General features: G+C 41.0%; 1 protein-coding gene across 1 annotated transcript; it reads right to left on the reverse strand.

Moving 5' to 3' along the window:
- On the reverse strand, positions 1–26,810 carry LOC149804232 (actin-5-like). Its single transcript, XM_089938002.1, has 8 exons — positions 26,692–26,810; positions 26,113–26,276; positions 25,423–25,662; positions 24,804–24,942; positions 3,530–3,637; positions 2,993–3,184; positions 2,262–2,381; positions 1–1,441 (listed from the first exon to the last, which is right to left on the reverse strand). The coding sequence occupies exons 2-8, from the start codon at positions 26,242–26,244 to the stop codon at positions 1,236–1,238; spliced, it is 1,137 nt and encodes a 378-aa protein (XP_089794128.1). The 5' UTR covers positions 26,245–26,276; positions 26,692–26,810; the 3' UTR covers positions 1–1,235.
- Between the last annotated feature and the right edge of the window lie 715 nt (positions 26,811–27,525).

Here is a 27,525-nt window from a genome sequence, read left to right on the forward strand (position 1 = left end):
TCTTTTTCTAAGGAACATTTGTTTATTGTAGGCATGGAAATTCACAACATGACAACCATATTTACCCCTATAGCATAGGTGGCAAAAAAAAAACAACAGAATCACGATGCTATATAAGTTACATAAAGAAAGAAAAGAACAAGTTTCTTTAAACTTAGCAAATAATTTATTTATCAAAGTTATAAACTTAAATGTAGGAGGAACTTACAGTTTTATGAATTAAATCCACAACGATCTCAAAACATTCTACACGATCTCAAACATTCTATACGATCTCAAAACATTCTATACAAGTTTAAAGTAATACAATGTTCCGAATGAATTCCACTTCCTTGAATGTACTGGTTTGCCAACATCCCTGAATGATCATAATGGTATTCTCTATAAATCCCTTGAATAAATTCACAATGGGTCCAGAATATATTTTAGTCCAATGAGCACTATAGTTCCCATGAATATTCAAGCAAAAGTCTCATATCACATTATATATATATATATATATATATATATATATATATATATATATATATATATATATATATATATATATATATATATATATATATATATATATATATATATATATATATTAACATCATTGAACACGTCTGCAGACTGATATTAGCACAAAACAAATGAAATCAGAATTCGAAATAGGAATGAATTACTTGCTCAGTTCTGTCCTAATATACATCTAAAATGGTCTAATGCGACGTTATGCCACAATATAACCCCACGTGACAACCCTAACTACTTAATCAACCATTACATAATACCTATTCAGGTGACCTGCGTCGCAGTTCTTGACCACCCGACTTCAACTAGCCAACCATAAAAAATCTCCTATTCAGTCCACGTACCAAAAGTGAGATAACAAACAAATAGATAGTCATATACAACAAAATACACAAAAATATAAATATACATAACAGATCAAGAGAAACAAAATCGTAGAAAAGCCTATGTTATTTGACCAGAACATTTGTTCATAAACACGTGCACGCAAACAACGTTTGTAAATAAATAAATAAATAAGTTTATCATGTCATTGTAAACGGTTATCAAGTTTTATTTTGCGTTTCCCTCTTTACAATGACCAGCATTGAAAGGCAGAAATTGCTGTACGTCGTAATGACAGTATTTATGTGAATGTATTGAATGCACTGAAATACTTTTCCAACAGAAATGAGAAGACATATGAGAATTTTCCTTGTCTGAGATTCGATAGTTTCATTTCAGAAGCATTTCCTGTGAACTATTCCAGGACCACTCTCGTCATACTCCTGTTTTGAGATCCACATCTGCGAGAAAGTCGAAAGCGAGGCTAGAATAGAACCGCCGATCCATACAGAGTACTTCCGCTCAGGTGGAGCAATAGTTTTGACTTTGATTCCACTTGGTACAATAGCAGTCATCTCTTTCTGCATTCTGTCACTTAGACCTATAAAAATTGAAAGAAAATGATAAATCTACTTAACATCGTTTGATACCGAGTGGATAAAGGCATTTTCAAATTTATAACTTCAACGTTTACTTTGAATTAATGTACAGCAAAAGATTTCATCAAAGGATTCACTATATCAACTATTCACTATGTGGAAGAATATTCCTCCATGCTAATAGAATGAAAAAGGAAAAAGAGAAAAGAACCAAAATATCCCAGAAATTAAGTGGTGTTAAGGTTCATCTCGATTTTTTTCTAATGTTCTTGATAATTTATTTCAGTAATTTGTTGAAAACGAATAAAAATTGTAAATAAAAGTATAAGATTCAAATTACGTATTTTCCTTTTATAGTCGTGGGAGCAGAGTAAATAATATCCAATCACATTGCAGAAAACTCGGTCAGCTCATAACACGTGAGTTATACAATTTTGCTTGCTTTAATAACTTGCATTATGAGATCGATCTTAAACAAACCTATGAAGACCTTACCTTAAGCATGGATTTAGTAGACATCATTTATTTAACTCGTAAAAACAAATAGTACAGGTTTGGCGGTATTAAGATTTACCTTTAAAACGATATCATTATCATTAATACCCTTGTAAATCTGTGGCTACTTGAATTTTCTGAACAATAATCAATTCCACAAAAAGCGAACTCGATCTCCGTGCTCATTATTAACGAAAGGAATAAGCCTGAAATCTTTATTTTTCTCATATGATTTCTTTTTAGTTAGCAGCAAGAAAACTTAATCAAGGCCTACATGAGAGGCTGCCTTATGCCATGTCAAATATGACACAAATAAATAAAACTAACCTGGAAACATGGTGGATCCTCCTGACAGTACGATGTTTTGGTATTGATCCCTTCGGACGTCAATATCACATTTCATCACAGAGTTGTGCACAAGTTCGTGAATGCCGCTTGATTCCATTCCTAAAAGTAAACGTCAATAACACATTTATTCTTTCTGTTTTTGCTTTTGAAATTAATTACTGTAATTAAAATAAAAATTGGAAGTGGTTGTAATTTTTATAAATTTCGTAGAACAGTTTGAAATGTATGCGACTAATAGAAACGTTAATGATGTCATTTGAACAAATTTTAAAAAAAACTAAGTTACCATTTCGGTATGTACATGTATTTGTTTGTCCTCATTAACGTTGTCTAGATTACAGTAAGTATACATGTATACATTTTCCAATGAGTACTGGAAACATAATGAATCAAAATTCTTTGAAAAGAAATTTCAGTTTAAAACCTATCGATTATGAATCATACCATACACATTTTATTTAGTCCCGGACCTCTAAAGTTAAACAGTCTTTCCTTGAGACAATATATAACTGGATTGTTTTGGGGGGGGGGGGTTGCGGGGGGGGGGGTATTTCCTCAATCCACGGTGAATGGTGAATGTGCTAACTTAAAGATATCTTTCCAGATTCAAGATCAAGACGGTCATGCTCTATTTCAGAAACACTGACGAAAAGTTAACAGCATAGACAAGATTGAAATCAGAGTGATAAACAAAAAAGGGAAATAATAACCTATGAAAGCTGGTTGAAACAAGACCTCGGGACACCGGAAGCGCTCGTTACCAATGGTAATGATTCCACCATCAGGAAGTTCATAAGAGTTTTCTACTGCAGAATTTGATGATGTAGATGACATTTCCTGTTCAAAATCAAGGGCACAATAACACAGCTTCTCTTTTATATCTCTGACGATTTCCAGTTCAGCTGAAATGATTCATATTAGCATTATTACAAACACAGTTGTATGAAAGAGAAGAAGGAGAATCATACAGTGGTTTGCCTATCCAGACCCTAGGCTAAGTTAAAAGAGTTAATGGCATGAAATGAGAGTCTAAAGCAATAATTTGATAATTTGTGGGAACAAGAAGAAAGCCCAGAAGAAGAAAAAAAATCTTATCTAATTTTCCATTTGGTTCTGAAGGTTCCATTGCAGATCACTAACAAGTCCAAATTTTGTAACTACTTTGAAATCTTTTAAAACTTTTAATAAAAACCGCTAAGACATTATAGAACGCCATTCGTAAATTGTTGGTCGAAATTATAACCTACAAGATGTAGTGAAGTTGTATCCCCTTTCATGCAGAATACGCTGAAGATAGACTGTCAAATCTCTACCAGCGAGGTTGAGTCTTTCAATGGCGTGAGGAAGGGCATAACCTAGAACAATAAATAAAATATTTTGTTGAAACAAAAACCCAAACATTAGCCATAGAAATTCTTCATTAGTATTTTATTTACAATGCTTTATTATCTTCATCAATTCATGTGTCTTTAGTGAGAATTCAGTAGACAGAAAGATATATACAATCACCACGTGTTATCACTCCAACCTTCTTCGCTACCCATATCGACCATTGGCTGTAGTTAACCCAAACTTTTGTTGAATAGGTGTCAGTAGTGAAAGGGGTCACCCTAGCGACAATGGGAATTAGCATTACAGAGACCCCTGGGTCACTCTAGCGACAATGGAAATTTAACATGGAGAAAAATCGTGGGTCAATCTAGCGACAAGGGGAATTAACATGGGAAAAAACCCTGGGTCACTCTAGCGACAAGGGAAATTTAACATGGGATTTTTTTTTTTTTTAAATTTTTTTTTAAAAAAAATTTTTTTAAAAAAGGGGTAGGCAATTCAAAGACTATCTCTTTTCGAGAAATATGGCTGGCCCTGAAAAGGGCCTTTGGGTTTTCTTCTTCTGCTTCTAATTTCTTCTTTTCCTCCACCAACTTCTTATTTTCTCACCTACACTCTTTTTCTTCTTTTTTTTCTCCTTCTCTTCTTTCTTCTCTTCCTCCTCTTCTTCTTTCTTCCTCTTCTCATTTTCCTCTTCTTTTTCAATTTTTTCGTTCCATGTTCTTATTCTTATCTTTTCCTCTTCATCCTCCTTCTCCTCCTTGATCTCTTTCATGACACCACTAATCTTGTCCTTTGCTTTCCTTAAATTGTTAATTTCCATCTTTACACGATGGGGACTATAGGAATAATGGTCTTCAACCAGTCTTAATAGCATCTGTTCCATTATTCCTAAGTTGTCTAAAACGTCTTGCAAGGTTTGTAATTTGTCCATTTGGTTTGACGCCATCTTCTTTGTATTCTTTGCAGAATGGTTTGAACAACTAATACTGTGGATTCTTATACGAAAAGCGCGAACGTGAAGGAAAACATCCCCCTACTTTCTCATTTCATATAATATAACCCTAACTATACTCTCCACATTTGCTAAGAAACCCATAATCTACTATTCACACAAACATACCTGAGCTCTTACAAACACACAAACACATACACTTCCACTATTAATAAAGAGTTAGTGTTTATTTTCACACTACTCTACCTACACATATTGGCAAATTGAAATTGTATTTCTTTTCTAGAGTATTGGGTAGCCCTGAAAAGGGCTGTTGGTTTTTTTTTGAACTCCTGATGCACCTATCTAATGGTTGCACCGTCCTGGCCTGGCGCCACACACGCATCTTCTTCCCCAGTCTTCTTTCACCTTTCTTCTGGGGAGCGCAGAGGGAGGATGATTCGCTTCAGCACCCCAATCCTCTGTTTCAGGAATATTAAACGACATCATCTCTTCTCTTTTCTTTTCCTCCTCTTCCCTCTGTCTTCTCTCCTCTTCTTCCTTCTGTATTCTTGCTTCTTCTACTATAGCCTCCGCTGATAGTTCGTTTACTATCCGCCTGGCATATTCCAGGTGCATCTGGAGTTCTAACAGTTTCACTATTCTGCTAGTCATTCTTCTGGCTGTGTTGATCAATCAACAAGGGTAGCTGGACTGGCGAACGAGTTTCAATTTATACTGAAAGCGCGTACGTGAAGGAAAACATCCCCCTAAAAACATAAAATTCATCTTACCTAGATCATGACCTAGAGACAACAACAACGCGCGGACCTAAAAGAAACACTCGCTCACTTTTTTATGCTACCCATCACTTCAATAGACTATCCACATACGCAAAGCAATCCAATCTAACCCAAAATATACACCTCAAACACCAAAAAAAGACATAATTTTAATCTACTATCCACACCAACCTACTTTATCACTTACAAACACACAAACACACAATCCTATACACAAACACATACCCTCACATTTTTTTTGAAAAAGAGTTAGTGTTTATTTTCACACTACTCTACCTACACATATTGGCAAATTGATCGTTATTTCTTTTCTAGAGTATTGGGTAGCCCTGAAAAGGGCTGTTTTTTTTTTTTGCTATGGCATTCTTTTTTAGTTTCTAAGAATGCGATGTCCTCTGAGGATAGACTTTCTGGCGATAGGTCTGCTTCTTCGGAAAGAGAAGAAGAATTCTTTGGTGTCGATACGACAATCGACAAAGCCTCTGTCAGCTTCAGGTTGCTGCTGTTGCTGTTGTTGCTGCTGCTGTTGCTGCTGTTGCTGCTGTTGCTGAAGTCTGTACTTCTCTGTCCATTCTTCTTTCTCCCTGTTCATTTCTTCTCTGAAGAGCTCTTCTATCAGGTCTTCAGTGATTTTTAACATTCTCACATTCTCTATTTCTTCTGGCTTCGGTATCAGACTGTGTCTGACCCTATGCAAATTCACGTAGGCTTCGTTGAGCTTAGCTAGTTTGGAGCACATCTTCTTAGGAGGATGAGTCGACAATGGATGGCTAGACTGGGAACAACCCGGTTCTTAAAGTTAAAGCGCGGACGTGAAGGAAAACATCCCCCACACGGTTTTCGAGCCGCAACGTTCATGAGAGGGATAGTAAGAAATGAAAGAGCATCAATCCAACATTCTTATAGCTAAACAAAAGACAAAGGCATTTTTTTCTAAACACAACATTTTTTATTCAAAAATCACTTAACACTAAACAACAACATTTTTAACAATAATCCAACACTATAACATCAAACAATTTTTTTCAAATCACAAACATTTTTTCTTCAATTACAATCTACTTTAAACAAGGCTGACAACGTTGTGAATGAAATTGTGATTTCCACTGTTGGAAATCATTAGGCCATTGATGGACACTACGTTTCCTAGCTTGAGACAAAAGATAAGCATAATGGTCACAAAACCATCGATCTACTTTCACATCGTTTCTAGCAGAAGAACGAGGATCGAAATGAGTCACTAAATGTTCTAAGGAATAGCCCAGGCTGCGATGATGCAGAAAATACACACAGTACTGTCCACACACCAAGGAATCTGTGCCTTGTAATTTCACATTATTGAATCGGGTGGTCTGAGCATTTCTTCTCATAAAGTCGATGATATCGTCTTCCAAAGGGGGCAATCCGTACGAATCGAAATATTCCACACAGCCTTCTTGAGGAAAGTAGACGGCTACCCAGTGGGTTCCTGGGAGATGACTGTCGTCCGTGTTGATCACGTAAGCTTGATGGTCTTTAGGTTTGCGATGAGGGAGTTCATCTTTAGCACAGACGACAGGATTCCAAGAAGACGTATACGAACTGTGGTTCAAAAGGTAATAAAGTTCCCAGGTATCCATTGTTTTGTGTTTTTTCTTCACAGGTAATAATAAGTTGTCAATTCGATCCTGACTTTTTGCTTGAAAATGTCTGACGAATAAACGGTTATTCGTTCTGTTTCTTCACTCTGATTCAGGAGAGCTTCGATACGATGGATCTCTTGAGTGGTTAATGGTGGACAAGAATGGTCACGCAAGTCTTTATACCACTGGTGCAACACGTCTTCGTTCGAGATGAGACTCCAAGCTTCGTCCAGATACTCGTCCAATTTTTCTTCTTGACTCAACATCAGGCATTTATCGTGTTGAATTTGACTGGGATGATCGTTTTGACATCCATAGCAATTTTTCTTGATCAATTCCGTCATTTTGTCGACCAAGTGTTTGGCAAAACAGGAGACTAAATGGGCTTCTTGTTCTGGCCATCTCGACTTCATCATGATCACTTCTTCTTCCACAGTCTCCTCACATTCCATGTCCAAAGTTTCTCCACTAGGTAAAGAGGGATAACAGTCTTCCATGGTTTCTAGTAATCTAGAATGACTTCTCTCAAACTGTTGATTTCTATGGTATTGTCGAATTCTGCATACAGGACGACGTTCACCGTCTCTGTTAGATTTGTAGTAAACTGAATTTCCACACGAATCTGGCCAGATTTTATAGGGTGGAAATGTCCCTCGTCGCTGCCTTGGTCTGGAGTGAAATCGAAAGCCCACAAAGCATAGCCTCCGTCATAATCGTCGTACGAAATACCATGACTTGTGTTGGTTCCTAACTGGCCGGTGGCTTCGTACAGGGACAAGTACGATCTCAAGTAATTCTTGGCACCAAATTTAGGCTCGAAAGGTCGGGTACACAAGGTCTTGCCATCGCGACTGACTTCGATCTTGGACACATTGTAATGCTTAAACTCAAAAGGATTTTGATCGTGGACTCCGTTGAAGGCTGTATTCTTGACGATACCAACAATCAAACGCTTGGGTAACTGTCCTTGGAACAGATGATCTTCGATCATGGATTGCTGTCCAGCAGGAATGGTGAAGGTTTTTACTTCTACGCGTCGTATGGGATACTTGGCGGTTGTTCTGCTTAACGTTTGACTGATATCGTTTCCCACTTTAGGTAACACTTCTACGCGACGCACGTAGAGCTTGGCTTCTTGGATAACAGTTTTGTATTCATTGTTATGGGCCATCAAATGGAAAGCGGCACTGCTACGATTCAGTCTCAGACGGATATCCACTCCGTTCAGCAAATACTTTTCTTGTAACCACATGTCCAAATGCAAACGATCCATCAGTTCTAAACTTCGCCCTTCCTTAATTTTAGTTCTACGTGTGTTAAACCCCACATTGTGAAGATTGTCATCTGCTGTCAGGGCTGTATCGCTAAACTTGTTCTCACCTGCCGTGTCAGGTTTCCATACCACGCAAGCATCCAGATGAGTGTTCTTGGCTTCTTTTCCGTACGTCAAGAGATTTTCCAAGTAGGCGCGATACGGGTAAGTATCCATGCTGCTACTGACCAGTTTGTTATTCAAGTACAAGTCCACTTCGCTGAACAAGGAATGCATGAAATTGTTGACGGGCGCTACCCTATCATTGGCTCCAGGATTGGTGTTGTCAGTTTTGATCACTTTGACTTTCAAATACAGGTAACTGCTATTCAGATCGATGTAATCTTCGGGCTGTCCTTTGATTTCAAACTCGATGGGAGCGGGATCGGTCAATGAGGAGACCGGGTGAAATTCCACCCACTGGGATTCTTGCATCGTCATCATGGTGGGGGGCATGGCAAACAGATCCAGTTCCGTCTTGGAACAAGCACAAGACTCTCGGTGCATCATTTTTTTGTTCTTCCTCAATAATCGAAAACGTCTAAGTCTCGAACGGTTCTTCTTTTCTTGGCCTTTCTCGCTTGAAGTCTGGTGAAAGGGTGTTTTCTGCGTCGTCTCTTTCTGCCTTGTCCTTGCTGAATGCCTGATTCGGTAGCGTGCAGGGCATTTATAGGTGTGTCTCGTCGGCCTAAAATGTCTTTACCCGTTTGCAGCAAGACATTTTTGCCTGCCCTCATGAAGGCTTCTTTAGGGTTTTGTTTGTCGATGATGACATTTTGGAGAAATTCTTTGCCTTGTGTCAGTGCCGCATCTTTCAAGGCGTGCAATCCGCGTGTCACCATCGGTTTCAACACTGGGGCCACCGAACGAAAGGCCGATTTTAACATGTCTCCTAAACCGTGTCCTCGCTGTCGAGCCACCCCTCGGTACACTGGATACATGACTTACGAGTCGTGAGAGAACCGTTTTCGAAAATGGAGTTTCACCGTGACTTTTCCTTTGGTGAATGGAATATTTTGTCCCAAATCTCCTTTTATAGTAATGTTGACCGTGTCCAAATACGACTTGCTGACCGGCAAATAGTGAGGATGGACAAATTCGCGGTGGACGTGGTAAGTGTTTCCACCTTCCTCGTCAGCGTTCGTGGCAGAATCCACTTTGAAAGGAATGACACGCAGTAACGGCACGGAGGTGTGTCCCACCACGTTGTATTCCACCACATCGGAGTACACAAAGATCAAATTCAGTCCTTGGTTCAGTTCTACCGGGGTACGAAAATACTGGCCAAAAGTCACGTTGTCGTAAATGACTGGTAATTCGGGTGGTGTTTTTTGTTCTAATTTCTTCCTCAGTTCCATGTCCCCGCCCAACATGTCAAACAATTCAGGACAAAATATAATGGAGACGATTTTACTTCGCTCAAATTTCATCAAGAAGCGACGAGCTACTTTGTGGTACTCCAGGGTGACACTTTTGTTCTTGAAATTGTCCTTCTTAAAAACTTCCCCAAACACACCATTAAACTTGGAGGCTATGGCGCTGACCAAATGATGACCACTGAAATAATAGCCTGGGAGAATGGACAAGTTGTAGGTCCACGTTTTAGTTTTCTCATCATAGATTCTATTGGTATATGTGCCAATCTTATCCAACTCCTCTTGCAATTGTTTGTCATGAACTTCCACCTTAAAAGTATTTTGATTGGAAATGACATTGTGGACTTGGGTCGGGTGAATCATTTCCACTAAAGCCACTTCCCAATGGGCTTCGTGATCTAACTGGATGGCTTGAGGTAATTTGGCCGTGTAACAGCACAACGTGTTGTTGGGAAACACCTCCATGGAACTGTCACTGGGTAAGGTTAAGTAAAATTGGTTTTGGTGACTCATAATTCCAGAGTTCTGTGGCTGTCCGAGGGGTTAGTGGATGTCAGAGGCGTGTCTCCGCCCAAAATGGGGTTCTGGTTGTGGTTGTTGGAGTGGTGACTGGCACTAACACTGGCACTGGACACAACGTTCCCGTTCGAGGAGAATTTCAGGGAGGGATTGGGAAGTAGGTAACCGATGCAACTGCTCAATAAAATGGTCCACAATTGTTTGTCTCCTTGTTGCAAACTCAAATTGGCGATGGCTGCCCCGATGACACAATACACCACGAAGATTTGGCAGAAAAAGACGATTTGCGTTTTAGGCACACGTTCTCCGCACCACACACACAAGGGTTGTTTTTGTAAATCTTGCACAGAAGAACTAGGGGAAGAAGGAGTGGTCGACGTAGCTGCGTCTGCTGCTGTGTGAAAGGGCATGATGGTCACTTCTTCCTTTTATAGTCGATGACTTGCGAAGCGTCGATCCAAGAATCGAAACTGGGTGGATATCCTTTCCAACGTACTTTGACTTCTTTGACACGTCGTTTGCCCACTTTACGGGTTCTGCGTTCGAGAATGCTTTCGATGTCGTACACGTCGTCTTCTTTTTTGGTCACACGTTGTAACTCGGGCAAATAAAACGTTCCTTTGAGTACTTCTCCGTTCATGTCTTCCAATTTATAGACGGCAGGATGACGGCCATGCACTCGTCCAGTGACGCGAAACAATTCGGTCGTCCAGTTAGGTAAGTAACCTTTGTCGAAAGTGCGTTTGGTTTTGCCAATGCGCACCCAATCTCCTACGGTCAACTCTCCACTTTTCTTGGGGACAGCCCTCGTCGGGGACGTACCAAACAGGCGCTCGAACACCAGCACTTCGTTGTCGGGAGTCACGTCTTGCGGGGCACGTCCGATGCTTCGATGGTAAGATTGGTTGTACGCTTGCACCAGGTGCGGTAAGATGTCGATGTACTTCAGAGTGTGGTGATGCGTAAAATATTTCCACATGCGTTCTTTCAAAGTGCGTTGAAAACGTTCCACGATGCTGGCTTTGGTTTCGGGATTCTCGGTGGTAAAAAAATGAATGTCACGTTTCTTTAATTCTTTTTGGAAAGCTTGGTTCAGAAATTCGGTGCCTTTGTCCGTTTGCCATCGAAGAGGGCGACGACCGCTTTGTTTCAACACCCGTTGCAGGGCTCGCACTAACTCGCTGCTCGATTTGGAAGTCAAGGGTACGACCCAGGCAAATTTGGAAAAGACGTCGATGACACAAAACAAATATTTGTAACCACGATTGTAGTTGGCCAAATGAGAGACATCGGCTAAATCGGCTTGCCATTGATGATCGATGCCTTCCACTCGGGTGCGACTTCTGGCAAACTTGCGTCGAATGGGTTTGTGTAAAGTGTAGGTAGCTTGTTCTTGTAACCATCGTTGCACTTGAGGTAAACGGAGACTTTTCAGTCGCGTTTTGGCAGCACGATACAATTTTTGAACTCCTGCGTAACCTGCAGGATGGGAGGGATCGTAGTAAATGCTAGCTAAGACTTTTTCCATTTTTTTGTGTTGGTTGGTGTGTTAATAAGACACCCACTCTTGGAGGATGCTACTCTTTTTCTCTTGGGGTATTTTCTTGGATTGCAATGCTTTGCGTGTGCGGCCAGCAATAGGTGTCGAAGAGGAGGAGGAGGATGTCTGAGCAGGGGATATCGGTTCTTGTTTCACTTCTGTCTTCACTTCTGTCTTCACTTTCTTTTTCTCTTGTGAGGAAGAAGGGGTGGCCATCATCTTTTTAATCCATCCAATTCTGGAAGTAGGTGGTGTTGTTAACTTGCGTACTTTTTCTGGTGGAGTTTGAAACCCTTCTTCTTCTTCTTCTTTTCCTTTTTCTGTCTTGGTCACGGGTACTGGTGGTACTGGTACTGGTACTGGTACTGGTGATGGTGCTGGACTTTTCATCAAGGTCTTAAAATCTTTCATAGTGGGTAGAGCTGTTTCGTCTAAAGCTTTCTGGTGAAAGAGTTGTAGTCGTTGCAAGAGTTGACCGTACTTTTGCGATTTTTCTGTTTCGGACAAATCTTGGCGATCCATCAAGGATTGCAATTCGTGTTGTAACTGGGACATCTCGCTCAAATTGGGATTGGGAGGTAAATGCGGGGTGCGTTGTTCTTGCCACCGATGGTATTCCATCCATCGTTTGTAAGGCACTAAAGCTAGTTTTCGTCCTTCCATGGGGTTGTCAGGGGTGAATTCTGAGATCTTGGGACTTCCGAAGGCCTTTTTATCTTGCTCCCATCAGTCCTCCCAACATGGTTCCCAAGACTCCTTTCAGTATGGGGCCTAACAAGAGAGGTAAAATGCCTCCACGTTGGACCAACATCTTCTTTTTTTGACGAATGGGAATTTTCTTTTGAACCATTTTCCGAAGAACGTGACGATGTTTGCCTAAGCATTGTTTCTGGTGTTTGGACAAAGGGATCGTGCCTTTCAAAACGTTCAAACAACATTCGCACACGGTATCGATGACCTCTTTGGAAGCCGTTTGAATGAGTTTTTTTCGTAGGGGTGGAGAAGCTTTGGACAGGACAGATAACAGGTCCCCATGTTTGGCTAAACGTGGTGGCAGTCCTTTCCTTTTTTTTCCTTGGGGTTTTCTGGAGGGTGACATCTTTGAGTCTTTAGGAGCACCTAAAAACACTGATACCCTACTCGGTCACAGGCCTTTTTTATACTGGAACGCGTCGCCACTGATTGTCTTTACGTTTTATCAGTTTGAGGACAGGCATGACACGTCGTGCAGGGGTACGTAACGGACTAAATCGAGCCAGTTCTTGTTTGGACAAATCCAGTAAACTTTGTAACATGCCCGATCTTTCTTGGACTTTGATTTTGGGAGAAGGTACTTTGTGAGCAGCAGCCACTGCCGCTAAATGGGAAGGTCCTGCCACTGGGGAAGTTCTTTTGGGGGTCATCAACGGAGAAGTTCTTGGTGTGATCAACGTCTCCAAGTACTCTTCAGTTCCTGGTGACATCAACGGAGAAGTGGACAAACGTGAGGCTGCCGGAGACGCAGTCACCGCTGTGGCAGGTCGTGGCTTGCGAGTGTAAGGTTGCGTCCTGGCCGAAGTGCCTCTCTTGCGACTAGTTTTCTTCTTCTGTGGACTTTTCTTTTTCTGGGGACTTTTTCTCTGTTTCTTTTTCTGGGGGCTTCTTTTCTTTTTCTGGGGTGGTGTCTGGTAAGAGGAGGGTCCCGCCACTGGAGAAGTTATTCTTCTTGGGGACCTGGTCTTTTTCTTTTTCTTCTTGGGGCTTCGTTGAACTTTTGTCTTGGGGATAACTTTGGGGGCATTAGGATCCCATCTTAAGAGTGAGCGAATGATGACCCCTCCTAGAGTACCGCTCCCTCCAGGTTTCAAAATGATTTGTTTTTTGGTTTGAGTGTCGATGCGGGGATCGGCCAGTTGGACCAAAGCGACTTTGTTTCGATCGAAAAAGCGTTGGGTTTGATGAGGAATCTGAATGATTCCTTGGAGTATTTGACGTGCCGTCACCGTGAACCATCGTAAGACTTCTTTGAGACTAGCTTCTAAGACACGAGCTCGTGTTTGTGGATCTTTTTCTCGACTGATGCCATACAAGGCACGAATCAATTTGACGGGAAGATGCGACTGAAGGGACGTCATGTTCACACTGTGTGAGACAGACGAAAAAGGGTCTGAGGTTTTTATAGATTTTTTTCATGGGAGGAGTGAAATGAAGTCGAGGACGGAGACGTGTACAGGACAGGCCCTCCGTCTTGGCACCAGTGGTGAAACAAGTGGGTACGAAATCGCAAATCCTCGGGGGTCGTAGGTTTCAAATCGACGAGTAAATAGGCGTGTGGAGTTTGAGTGGCATCGTCGTACGCCTGAGTCAGCCAAGGCGTGCCTAACTGTTTGGCTAAGACTTGCACTTGCGATTTATCTCGAGGGCTTTTAAACAAGACTACGTAATGCGCATTGAGACTGATGGTGCGATGGGCTTTACTTTGTTGAAACAAATTTTGGGTGATGTAAATGACACTGGCATTACGGTGATGCCCTTTGCGCGTGAACCACAATTTAATTTCTTCTTCGTCTTCTCCTAACATGTCGTCGAAAATGACCAAATGGGTTAGACGGGAGTCAGAGACGATGCCATCGTCTTCTTTAGGAATGCCTTCCACAAACACGATGGAATCGCCTTGACTTTCACGCAAGAGGCTGTACGCCGATTGCCACTCTTTGTAACACCACACGATCCGTTGAGGGGGCCGATCGATCAAATGATGTTTATGTTCGATCAAACGTTTGACGAATTCGGTTTTGCCTGAACCGCTAGGTCCAGCAATGAGCATGTTAAAGGGATGGCGAAGATACAAAGCCTCCCAACTGGCACGATCTAAGTGTTCGTCGATGACTTTGACAGTAGAGGAAGAGGGAGCAGAGACAGCAGAGGTAGCCATGGTATGAGAAATGTCACTTGTGACACGAAAAAAACAAACAAGACAAGAGTTTATATACTTTTTTCAGAACACGTTTATTGAATGTTTCAAATATGAACACGAAAGACAAAAATACATACAACCCAAATAGTGATGTACAGGAATATAAAACACAGCAAAGCAATCAAAGTGGAATATAAACAAGTGTCTGTACAACATGTTTTGGTTAACCAAGATGTCCTAGGGACAGTGTGTAATGTTCTTACAGTCTCTACATGAGGTATTGTCACACAAGTGTCCTCCTGGAATGACCTTTCAGGAATGTCCATGACAGTCCTGTCCTGAAGCGAGTGGTTGTTCTCGGTGACGGGTTCTTCTGGCACCGTCACTAACACAGGTTGAAAAGTAACTTTTTTCCTTGAACAACTCTTGTGCATACTGGGCCACTTCTTGGGTCCAAACCTCAAAACCCCCCTTTTTCCAGTCACGAACATCTGTCCAATGAGGGTGTAAGTCACAAGCTACACACACATCGTCATACACGTCTTGGGTCGCTAAAAGTTGACGAATCTTTTTTTCCTGTTGAGGTCGAGAAGTATCCAGATGAAATCGCAAGGCTTTGAGCAAAAGGAGTTTTTCGTGACCATTTAAGGCCATGGAGGTGGTAAGTACTGATCGTAAAGAGTCCACAAAGAATCGGCTGGTATACGAAATCCCAGAAAACAAGTCACTAAGACACACACCACTTGTCGTCCCAAATTGAATGGATAAAGTTCTTGTAATAATCGATGGTAATGATCCACGGTTTGAATATGGTCATTGAGTTCCTTCCACGGAATCTGTTGGATGACATACGACATAAGTCGTGGCATAACTGCCTGTTTTTATAGTCTCTTTGTTTCGAAAAGAATACACGTACTTTCTAGCCAGTGATCTTCGTTTTCCAGTGGGTAATGTAAATCTTGCATACTGTAACCGAAACGTCAGAGTTCGATTAGAAGTTTCCTCTTCCGCTAAGTAGATTCCACGTAAAATATGTTGGTAATCCTTTACCTCGTCTTCCTCAATGGGTTGCTCTAGGTGAATCTCGAAGTAACCAAAATGATCAACACGTGAATCATCGGGGGCCTGGAAGTATTGAACAAGGTCTGACCACTGAAACAATTTCTGACGAATCAGTTCTCTTATACCCTTCAGGTACCAGTGGTTAAAGATCTGGTGACGTAACGGATGCAATTGTTCTTTACGTTTCACTTGTATTTTGACCAGCTCTCGGTAAATGCGTTCTCTCAACTCCACAGGCAAAGCACGAATGTTCTCTTGTAAAGTATCCATGAATAGGTCATACTAAATCCTCTTTGGTCTGACACAAGAAATGTACTCTTTGCACAAACATGGTTTCACTTCAGTGTCGAATTTAAATCGTTGAGTCACTAATCTACACATTACAATTCGTTCAGAAGTTTCCTCTTTCACCAAGTTGACATTGTGTTCAAAATGTTGGTAATTCGTTAACTCTTCCTCTGGAATTCGATGCAGTACGTTTACAATGATGTAACTACAATCGTCCATACCAAACCAATCCTTTCTAAAACTAGAGGATCGTTGATTAATGTCTGTCCAATGGAACACTTTCAATTGAATCAGTCCTTGTATAGCCTTCAGGTACCAGTGGTTCAAACACCGGTGACGTAACGGATGCAATTGTTCTTTACGTTTCACTTGTATTTTGACCAGCTCTCGGTAAATGCGTTCTCTCAACTCCACAGGCAAAGCACGAATGTTCTCTTGTAAAGTATCCATGAACAAATGATTATGGTAAGAAGTTACTTCAATGTCTCGGTCCCACTAAACGTAAGTAATGACAATTCGGTGACCATCGAGCATGTTCAACGTAGGCTGAATCTTGCGGTTCCCAGTGGTGAAGTGACACACCGCAACTGAAGCACTTGACTTTATCTCCTTCGCCCAAGTAGAAAAATCCGGCTCTGGCTAATTCTTCGGGGGTCGGTCCTCCCAGATACTTTGGCCATTTTCCTTTGAACGATTGAAGACGATTTTCAAAGTCGCAGTATTCCGACGAACGCACAGGAAACGAATATTCGTTTTTCACAGGTTCGTTTCGATGAGGGTTGAGTGAAATGGGCAGGAGTTTGCTCAGGGCTGGATGACATCCGTAGGGAGGTAAACGTGAAGGTCGACATTCCCCTTTAAAACGAAACCCAGTAAAATGTCCAAGAGGACGAGCAGCATCGCTTTCGCATCCCTCAGGTTTGACACGCACAGCATCACTTTCCATGACAGGGGCAGTGAGAACAAAGTTCCCATGATGCTTTACGGCATCGCTCAGGTCACAACGTACAGCATCGGTCCCATCGCAAGGCTCACAATCGCACTCGTCTGCAAACTCCGTTACGCAATTACAATGGTAACCACATGGACAATCGCAGTTTCCTTCCGGACATTTTCCGTCGCAATGTCTGGGTCTTATCCATCCAGTATTAGTCACACTAGAGGAAGATACAACTTTTTTACAATCCCCAAACTGGAACGATGTCTTTTTCAAAGTATTCATCTTGTTCGCTCGGTCTTGGTAGTCACAATGAACTATCGGTCTTGCCTAGGGTTCCTTTTTTATATACAGACCAATACCGACGTGACCGTACGGTAAGGTGAAATGATTGGGAAGTCGAACTCGCTTCTGGTACACGATTTGATAGACTTTTTCCAAGGGCCGACTGACGATGTGGTGAGTGGGTAAACGTACAATCTTGTTCGGTTGGTGAGTGGTCACTTTAAAGTTTCCATCCTCTCCCGATTGCAAGGCTTCTTTCAATACTCCAAAGTTGACCACTCGACTGGTACGATAATTCAGAGTCAGTCCTTTCACTTTGCACGTCGTGTGCACTTCTCCTTGTTTGTCCCGGTATTCGTAGCCGTAATTTTTGGGACCGCCACTGACGAAACTTAGAATCTTGTCGTCGGGATGCTCGTCTGTCCAGGCTCCTAAACGGTCTCCTTCGATGTTAGGGTGATGTTGAATCGGGTGATGGATGTAAATGCAACTGTCCGTGTCAAAGTACAGGACGCGTTCTTCTAACAGTTCTAAAGCTTCGTACAATTTTAAGCGAGCATGGGCTGTCACGTAAGCCGCAATGATGACATTTCCAAAAGGGTCGTCTTGTACAAAGTCCAGATCTTCTTCGTAATTGACCAAGATCAAATTCTCTCGAACGACGTCCACGTGTTTCATGTATTTGGTTTTTGTCGTGAATCATCTGGAAGTAGCGGGAAGGTTCTGTCAAATATTCCGTCTTGGGTAAACACGGTCGTTGTGCCATTTTACCCCACAAGCAATTTAACATCACTTTGGCAAACGATCGCCTGCCTTCGTTTTTCTCGATGTGGTCTAAAGTGATGCCTTCTTGTTCATAGTATTTCTCTTTGAATTGTATTTGGTCTTCGGGAGTGTGACACCAGGAAGGATAGCCGCTGGCTTCTTGTTTCAGTTTCAAAAAGGCATCCACGTAGTCAGCGACAATGCCTTTCTGACTGGGATCACCCTTGCGGTATTGTTGTGTCTTGGGAAAGTGGCAAATTTCGTACACTTCTAACAGTTGGTATCCCATGTCCAGAGCTTTGAACAATTCTACGCTGACCCAGGTTCCCGTCAAGGCACGTTCTTCCTGGCTGTGATGGCAAGGTTGGTCTTGGTTGCACGTTTCGGCACAAGTACGGCACAAGGGAAACATCAGTTTGCCTTGACAATGGTGAGGTAAGACGGGATGGTACAGGTTCGTGGGAGGCAAAACTTTACACTTGATCAAGCCTTCGTATTGTCGAATGTTTTTCAGGTCGATGTGTTCCGTCAGCAATTGCGGGTGCCCTACAGGAAAGCGACAATATTTGCACACGTAGGGATACAGCGAACACACGTCCAAGTATTTGATTTCTTCTCCTTTCTCTTCGTCGGCTTGGTACAGCAAACAGGTGGCATTGGTCCTTCCTCCGTACAAACTATCCCTCGGGTTCAGCGGGTCCATGAACTGGTAACTTTCCACGAGGCGTTTAAACTCGGGATCGGTTTTCATACGGTGATCGTACTCGTGTTCCCACATTTCCACCACTTGGTATCCTTCCTGTTCCAACTTTAGGCGTCGCTGACAAGTGTCCTGGTACAAGTCTTCCATGGTTCGTTGTAAAAACTGATTTTTAGTGCTACGATCAGGGTAACAGACGGGACATCCGTGAAATAAGCAACCATTAAACTCGTACACGATCTTGGGGTTTTCTAAGTCCCAGCCATCGACCGAATACGTTCCGATGGTCTTTTCGCCCCCTCCGTTGCGGGCATGCTGAATCCACTTGTCTTCCTTGTCGCACAAGTAATGTAACCAACGTAGGGCTTTGACCGAGTATTGACGCTTGACATAGTGGGTCGTTTGAGGACTGATGACAGCCACGGTGTTTTCAGGCATGAATCGTTGGCGGTACACTAAGGAACACGCTTTGGCAATGGTGCAAGCTTCTTTCAAAGGATCGACCCCTCCGTGTTCTATGAACAGTTCTCGAAATTTTCCACAGCAACGCCGTAAAATGTCCACGTCGGAACGACAATACTTTAGCATTTCTTCCTGAAAGTCGAAAGGGTCCGAGGCGTGAGCCTGGTACCAAGCGTAGAAAGCTTCTCGTTGTTCGGTACGCATGTTGTCGGGGTCGTAATAGTGAGCCTCAGGTAAATGGGGTAGAACGGCGTGTTGATTGGCTTCCGTATTGAAAAAGTGTGGAAAGTACCCTTTAGCCATTTCTGTCATTCCAAACGTTTTAGGCATTCGACTCAAAGGCATGGCCAAATAGCTCATCGAATCTTTAAACTGTACTTGTCCCACTTGCATGAAAATGATTTTGGCTCCGTTCAAAGTCACTTTAGGACGCTCGGTGCCTTGTTCCGTATAGTATCTGAGAAGAAACTGTCCATCGTATCCGGAGAAATTGTGAGCCATCACCGTGGCATGACGATGACAATCTCCGTAACGTTCGATGTCCTCTTGGCTCCACGTCTTGTCGATGGGGTCTAAGACCCATTGGGCAAAATCGGCTAACGTGTTTGGTCCCCGAAAGATTTTTTCACGCCCTCCGGGAATCTTGCTGCAGTGAGGGCAATGACTGAAGATAGGTTCTTGAATGCACTTCTCGCACGCTCGATGAGCCACGCAGAAATTAGGAATGTGAATGCCGGTTTCTTGCATGCATTCGAAATCGAAAAAGATGAAATTGCCTTTCTTCTTGTGACCGTCCTCTTTCTCTGGTGGGGGTTGGTATTTCTGCACGTAACATTCGTGTTCCAAGTCCACGATGTGGTGACAAATGTGACATTTTTTCTTTCCTGAACATACGTGTGCCTTGGTATTATTGGTACGTATGCCTTGTCCACACGTAGGGCACAATCTCAGCAGTTGACAAGCGCATTTCTTCTGTGAACCTTGCGTCTTCAAATGTTGTTGGTAACAGGTAGGGCTGACAAACGTGCGCAGACAAGTTGAACAAGGCACTGGTTCTTCGCTCAGACAGGGTGGAGAGGCCAAACATCCTGAGGATTTCCATCCACAATGTTTGTGTTGCTCTCGATTATTATAACCATAGTCACATTTCTCACAATAATAAACATATCCCAGGAATCCAGTGATACTGGTAATGGTATCGAAATGTTCATCGTGATAATAGACATGAATGTATTTTCCGTCCTTAAAGTCTTGGCCTCGAAACAACAGAGGTCCGCGCACTTCTTGAGGGTGCACTTTCAAGGTGTAGCGTGAAGCTAGGACATCTTGCAATTTTTGCATCTCGGGAATGCCGCAGGGTGTGTCTTTGGACAGTCCGGCTTGTTGTAACAGGAGTTCTGCTTCATTTCGTTGTTTGGCTCGGTCGGAACGTTGAATAGTTTTCCAGGTTCTTTTCCATTCTACCGTGTCGTTCTTGTTGGCATAGGTTCGTCCCACCACGATGGCACGGGCTAAACACATCTGGTCTTGAGGGTTGTTAATTCGGACGAGACTTGTTTTGGTGTTGCGAAGGTCGTCCACCAATAACATCTTTTTGCGTCCTGTCCCTTGAGGAGGAGAGACGTGGGTCATGTCCAGTGTGGCTTTACCATCGGTGATGTCAAACTGATCATTAGATTGTTGTACGTGTTGAATCTTGTCCATGACTTTGGAAGCAGTCAATTCTGCAGGGGTGCTAAACTCGATCCAAACAGGGGATTTCAAACCGTCGTGTTGTATGGAAAGTCTCAAGCGATCGTCTTCTTTGGGTTGACATTGTCGCTTGAGTGCAGTGAGCAAAGAATCCCACACCTCGGTGATGAACCCTTCTGCTTTCTCTAACGGCACTTCAGCCTTGAAATCTTTAAACTTCACCGTGTATTTGTAAGCCGTAGTTCTAAATTTTCTAGAGGAGCGCTTTTCCGTCTCTCGAATGGAATAATACTTTTCAGGGTTGACTAAGGGTGATGAACTTGGTTTAGAGGGTTCGGATTCTGGTTCACTCATGTCCTCTTCAAAATCACTGGCATGAATTTGTGCCAAGATTTCAGCCCTGGTACGAGGCGATAGATCACGTTTCTGCCTCTTACTTTCTTCTTCTTCTTTCTTCTCGAATGAATGGGATCGTTTCATCTTGAAAGCAAAAAGTCAAATGACTCAAGTTCAAACACCATAAACTACTTTATAGTCATAGCAGACCAGCGTATATAAAAAGGGTGTGTGTCTTGTCCTTTCACTATTCATTTCACTCTCAAGCCGAGCACAACGATGGAAGAGACTAACCAGATGGAACGTTTCGTCAGAGCTTTGCGAGGGGTCATTAGAAAATTCTCTTCAGACCAGCCTACGGACTACTCTCCTTCCTTTAGAGATAAAAGTCAAGATACTTGCTATATCTGTCAGAAGAAAGGGCATTGGTCTTCAGAGTGTCCAGACCGTCAAAAAAGAAAAAAAACAGGGGATAAAAAAGACAAAAGTCAAGATACCTGTTATTATTGTAAAGAAAAAGGACATTGGTCTCCAGATTGCCCCAAAAAGAAACAAGAGGAGTCAGAAGAAAAGAGGAATTCTTCAGAAGAAGAGAGGGATTCTTCAGAGGAAGAAGAGGAAGAAAAAAGACAATTCTATTTAAATGAGGCAAAGAAACACGAGAAGAAAAGAAGAAGGGAAGAAAGCGAGGAGAAAGAAGAAGAGGAAAAGAGTGTAACGGTGAAGAAATTCAAAAAACAGAGAGGCTAAACAAGGAGAAATCAATGAACTTTTGATTAAAGTGTTGTGTTGTGAATTGTGAATTGGATTGTAAAAAATGGAGAAAAGAATAAATGAATGATATAAGGTAAGTGTCTTTGAGTTGTGATTTTAAAATAAGAACGTACACTCACGCACTCATACACAGACACGTACTATAAGGGTAAAATGGGTGGGGTTTATTTTTTTTTTGAGTTATTGGCAAATTGAAATTGTATTTCTTTTCTAGAGTATTGGGTGGCCCTGAAAAGGGCCTTTTTCTTCATGGTGAAAGGGTGAGTTTAAGCAATCAACTTTAACTGCCTTATGCCTTTGCCACGGCCAAGGCCTACTTCTGGACTGCGTAATGTTGATAATGATTGGGTTGAAATCACTAAGGGTGGTACGGTAGGCTTAGTCACAGGGTTAACGTGTTTAGCTCGGGAAGGTCGTATTCTCTTCGGTCGTGATAAAGAAGTCTGATACATTTGTTTCAGACTTCTTAACTCCGCTAAAATGTCCAACAGTACCGTGACCGTTTGATTTTCACCCTCTTGTTTCTTTGCTGCTACTTCTTCTTGCTGTTGCTGCTGTTGTTTTTTTCTTACCTCTTCTTCTTGTTGCTGTTGCTGTAGGAGAAAAGCCTGTTCCGCTTCCTTTTGTCGTTGTATAAATTTCTCCAATTCTTCTTTTTGTCTCTGTCTAAAATTTTCCACTTGCGGTAATGAAGAAGGTAACGAAGGTTCCGGAACAAATTCTTGCGAGGAGAGAAAATCCACAAAATCCCAATTCACCTCTTCTGAAAGTAAGTCCGGGTTCCCTTGGGCAGTCTCCCCTGCTGGTGCACCCCACTGGATCGTTTTCTGAGTTTCCGTCATGCTGAATCACTGTCGCATAGATTGACTGCACACAAGCGCTAGCGAATCTATATTGACTACGTGACGTCACAGACTGCTCTCTTCGGATTGGATGCGAGCTGACTGAATTCTGTAACGCGTGTTCGGATTGGTAAATGAACTCAATCCGTTTCAATCCTTCCTCCGCCTATAAATAAGCGCCGTTCAATGCAATGATTCACCTGTTCTCGTCGCTTCAAGATGTGGACTACAGTTGAGTCATCCACCCTTGTGTCTTCCATGATGTTTCGGACAGACTTGCTCATGTATGTCCGATCGAAGTGGACCGTTGTCCACAGGACAAACACCAGCCTGTGGATACGTAGGATCTACGTCGAAAGACAAGGATGCCTGAAAAGAGTGCTGATGTACGGACCAACAGTAAGACGCAGCCTAAGGACAAGAAGAAGACCAATGCGGTGCCATTTATGTTAATGAATACATTAACATAAAACCCAAAGGCCCTTTTCAGGGCCAGCCATATTTCTCGAAAAGAGATAGTCTTTGAATTGCCTACCCCTTTTTTAAAAAAATTTTTTTTTAAAAAAAATTTAAAAAAAAAAAAAATCCCATGTTAAATTTCCCTTGTCGCTAGAGTGACCCAGGGTTTTTTCCCATGTTAATTCCCCTTGTCGCTAGATTGACCCACGATTTTTCTCCATGTTAAATTTCCATTGTCGCTAGAGTGACCCAGGGGTCTCTGTAATGCTAATTCCCATTGTCGCTAGGGTGACCCCTTTCACTACTGGTGTCATGTCCCGAAGATTTACTCATCGATTTTTCTGAGCAAAGATAAACACAACAAAACATAATGCAACTAATTCACACACATCAACGAAAATTCCCATTTTGTCCACCTTTAAGTGTATTTGTTTGACAAAGAAACACTGATTAGCTCATTCGAGCAGTGTGAAAGATTATGGTGGGTGACAATAACAAAAAATATTTACTCGCACTCGACTCTTTGACTAACACGTATTCATAAGTATCGCCGAAATCTCAGGACTGGAGACGTGAGTGATTAAACGACTGTACGGAGGACGCAACGATTAATTCCATCCTCTACCTCATATCATATAACGAACTGGATCAGTTTATATCAGATGTTAACGGTCATACTATGTACATAGTGGAATCATTTGTCTACGTCACATAGGAACCTTTTTATAATATAATTATATATATAACTTTAGAATAACATTTTAAGAAACTTTTGAGCAATTGTTTGGAGCTCTATTGTAGCACATGTTTGGAGCTCCATTGTAGCACATGTTTCGATCTTTGTCATAATTCACAGTCATTATTTTGTTCACAATTTCTGTCCCTAACTCGAACTGGCTTTTAAGACAAATTCTCCGGTGTATAAATTCTCAAAAACAAAATAAGGTTACTTCCCTTTACTGATGTTAATTGCTCATTGCTGACAAATTTGTGCTATTTGACAGTAAACTGTACGTTTTGCAAACCTATTTTAATATAGTACAGTATAATTATGGTAGCTTGTTTTCGCGCCAAATGGCTTCTAAACATAGATCGTGACCTCTAGCCGACTGTCAATGGCCGAAAATCATACTCTCCTAATGGAATTTATAGATCAATTTATTATACAAATCACACGAATGATAACGTTTTCTATATATCGAACCATACACACAGTTCATCCCTGTGGAGTCTGTGATGAATGCATTATTCACGTAATGCTGTGCACGACTTTAACACTAGTGTCGATTTTGTTTGCATACATATGTGATCAATAATCATCGATAACACCACTGCGTGCCTGAGTTTGATCCCCTGTACCAATACAGCCAGGACTACATGACTGATGATCAAAGACCTGTGGATTCCATCGGGTTCTCAGCCTTTCTCTATCTCAAAGACCAAACAACGCTAATATCTGAGCCGTAGGAAGTGCATAATATCAGTTTCTATGACTGTTTGCAATAGATGTAAAATACATTTCAAGTTAGAAGTGTCAATATCTCAAATAAGGATTGAATTGAATAGAACTGATAATTTTTCTCACCTTCATAGATCGGAACCACGTGAGACACTCCGTCTCCAGAGTCAAAGACGATTCCTGTGGTACGGCCTGAAGCATACAGAGATAACACTGCCTGGATGGCCACATAAAATGCTGGCGTGCTAAACTTCTCGAACATGATCTATAGATAAAGTAAAGAAATACATAACTAATGAATGGCCTTTTGTGTTATATGTTTCATATTCTCAAGATATGTTTAGATGACAAATGCAATAATAAGAGTTTAATAAAGAAAATTCGTACTTTTATATTTTGTACTTGCATTTCGTTACTGATAATTAGAATTATATGTATACATTTGTCCAATGAACAGAAGAAAATCGCATTTCATAAGAAAAGAAAATCCCTCAATGGATGCTGGATGTTTTTCTTCTCGAATAAATGATCATACTATTCTCGTCTACTCTTAGATATTGATGCAGCATTTTCTCGCATATTTTATAAAATCATAATGACGTCATTAACAAAAATAAATTTGCGTATCTTCTCTTCTACATAAGCAGAAATGGTTAAATTTACATTCATGATATCTGATTTATATCTATAGCATTCATGCAATAAACACTCTTGATGTATAAAATGGCGGTGAAACAAGACTGACTTGTGTCATCATTTCTCTGTTGGCTTTTGGGTTGAGTGGAGCCTCTGTTAACATGAGGGGGTGCTCCTCGGGAGCCACCCTGAGCTCATTATAGAAAGTATGGTGCCAGATTTTCTCCATATCGTCCCAGTTAGTGACGATCCCATGCTCAATTGGATATTTCAGCGACAAGATTCCCCTCTTATTTTGGGCCTCGTCTCCAACGTAAGTGTCCTTGTATCCCATTCCTGGCATTACAACCTGTAAGACCGAATGAAATCAGTTTTACATTTTGCTATATTTAATTTAGGGATTATATATAGGATATGTAAAGTGAATACAAGCAAACATGGAATACAAGTAAACAGAACAAATCATTCGCCTCAATCTACACATATTTATCTGACCCTTTATGAATATATGCATGTTTTCCTGTTCATAAAATTGTTTGAGACCGTAAGATAAAAAAAGGTATTGTGCAATATTTTGGTTCATTGAATAATAACACAAATCTACATTTAGGAGAAAATATTTCTCTCAGCACTTTCTTTCAAAGTCCCCTTTTCTTGTCACTATTTTAATCTTCAGAAATTCTTGTCATAAGATTAGGACGATAAGTAGTGAACAAGGTTGTTACGGATTAAAAATATAATACTTAAAATATTTTATTTATATACAGGATAAAGAATTAGATTCTGCTATAATCCTTACGTCATGTCTTGGCCGACCAGTTATAGCAGGAAAAACGGCACGTGGAGCATCGTCTCCGGCAAAACCCGCCTTGCACATGCCCGAACCATTGTCAATGACAACAGCAGTAATATCATCTTCGTAGAAAGACATTTTCACTTCCTTTATATGTATGAAACAAAAATCTGAAATACAGAAAAAAATAATCGTATTATTTCTACAATCTATAAATGCATGGTCGTATTAAAAAGTAAACAAATCACGAATGATTCATATAAATTAAATGCCAAGTTATACTTGTTCATCCTATCATCTTATTTAAAAATCAAATAATAGCTACATGTTCGTAGTTACTGCATATCAATTAGACGTTGACATTTACTTAATTATAATTAGAATGATATTAACAATAACAACCAGAGTTGGAGCATAGTAATTAGCATGAAAATAATAGAATGTCAACCTTCGACAATAATACGATGTTAAGTTTGTGTACATATATGAATATATCTAATATGCAATGACAGGCTTTGCTAATGACTGGTTAATAATAAAAATCATCTCCAAATTCCGTGAGGGACTCAGAAAATATTTACTTACCTATTTAATTTATAATAGCAGAGGTACGTTTTCTTTCTTGATTTATTTGCCTTCGCCTGGACTTTTCATCAAGTATGAATACCCGAGATAACAGATAGACGTATTTATACACAACATCTGCAGTTGTTACTCACCCCTTTTTCATAGAATCCGTATTGAAAAGGTTTGAAATACCCAGAATTTGTGCCATATAAGGAATAAACTGTTTGTCATAATGTTAGAAACAAGCTATCCCAAGCAGACGCCGTGCTCATTCACCTAGGTAAACAAGTTGGTCAAGCATCTATTTTTACCTGTGAGTGTACACTGATATATAAATTTATTTGTTATGTTCATACCTATGAATAGAAATAGGTTACGCTACTGTGTATTCAAGCAAATTATCACAGTGAAAAGGTTGATTCGTCTCTTATAACCCTCACCATTAAAATGGTACCTGATAAATACCATGTTCGTTCCAAACTCTTAAATTAATCATATCAATAAATTTTAAAGGAATTCGTGATTTCGATTCTGAGTTGTTATTTGCTACTAAGAGTATCAGTATTTATGCATCTTTCGATGTACTCGCCGAAATGTGTAGAAAAGCTGGTAGAACACTAATATTCAAGTGTCATTTACTTTTTGCGTAGTTGCTAAAATGAGTAGATCATAAACGTAACGTTTGCTTTTTTTTAAATGTTTATTAAGTATTGTGTTGTATATTTGATGTGAATATTTTTACTAAATTGGCTTTCTCACAAATGATTGAAATACTATTAGACTCACTAAAACTTAACATCTTCCATCCTTCAGGGTTTTTCATACATGTGCATGGGCGCCTGCACATAGGGG

This window comes from Sinohyriopsis cumingii, chromosome 2, assembly GCF_028554795.1.
Source record: "Sinohyriopsis cumingii isolate HCF-2022 chromosome 2, ASM2855479v2, whole genome shotgun sequence".
NCBI classification, from domain to species: domain Eukaryota; kingdom Metazoa; phylum Mollusca; class Bivalvia; order Unionida; family Unionidae; genus Sinohyriopsis; species Sinohyriopsis cumingii.

Coding starts and splice junctions, on each gene's coding strand:
- LOC149804232 (XM_089938002.1), bottom strand. CDS start 26,244: ATGTCTTTCTACGAAGATGATATTACTGCTGTTGTCATTGACAATGGT. Junction 25,663..26,112: donor CTGGTCGGCCAAGACATGAC/GTAAGGATTATA, acceptor TCGGTCTTACAG/GTTGTAATGCCAGGAATGGG. Junction 3,185..3,529: donor ATACAACTTCACTACATCTT/GTAGGTTATAAT, acceptor GAATCATTTCAG/CTGAACTGGAAATCGTCAGA.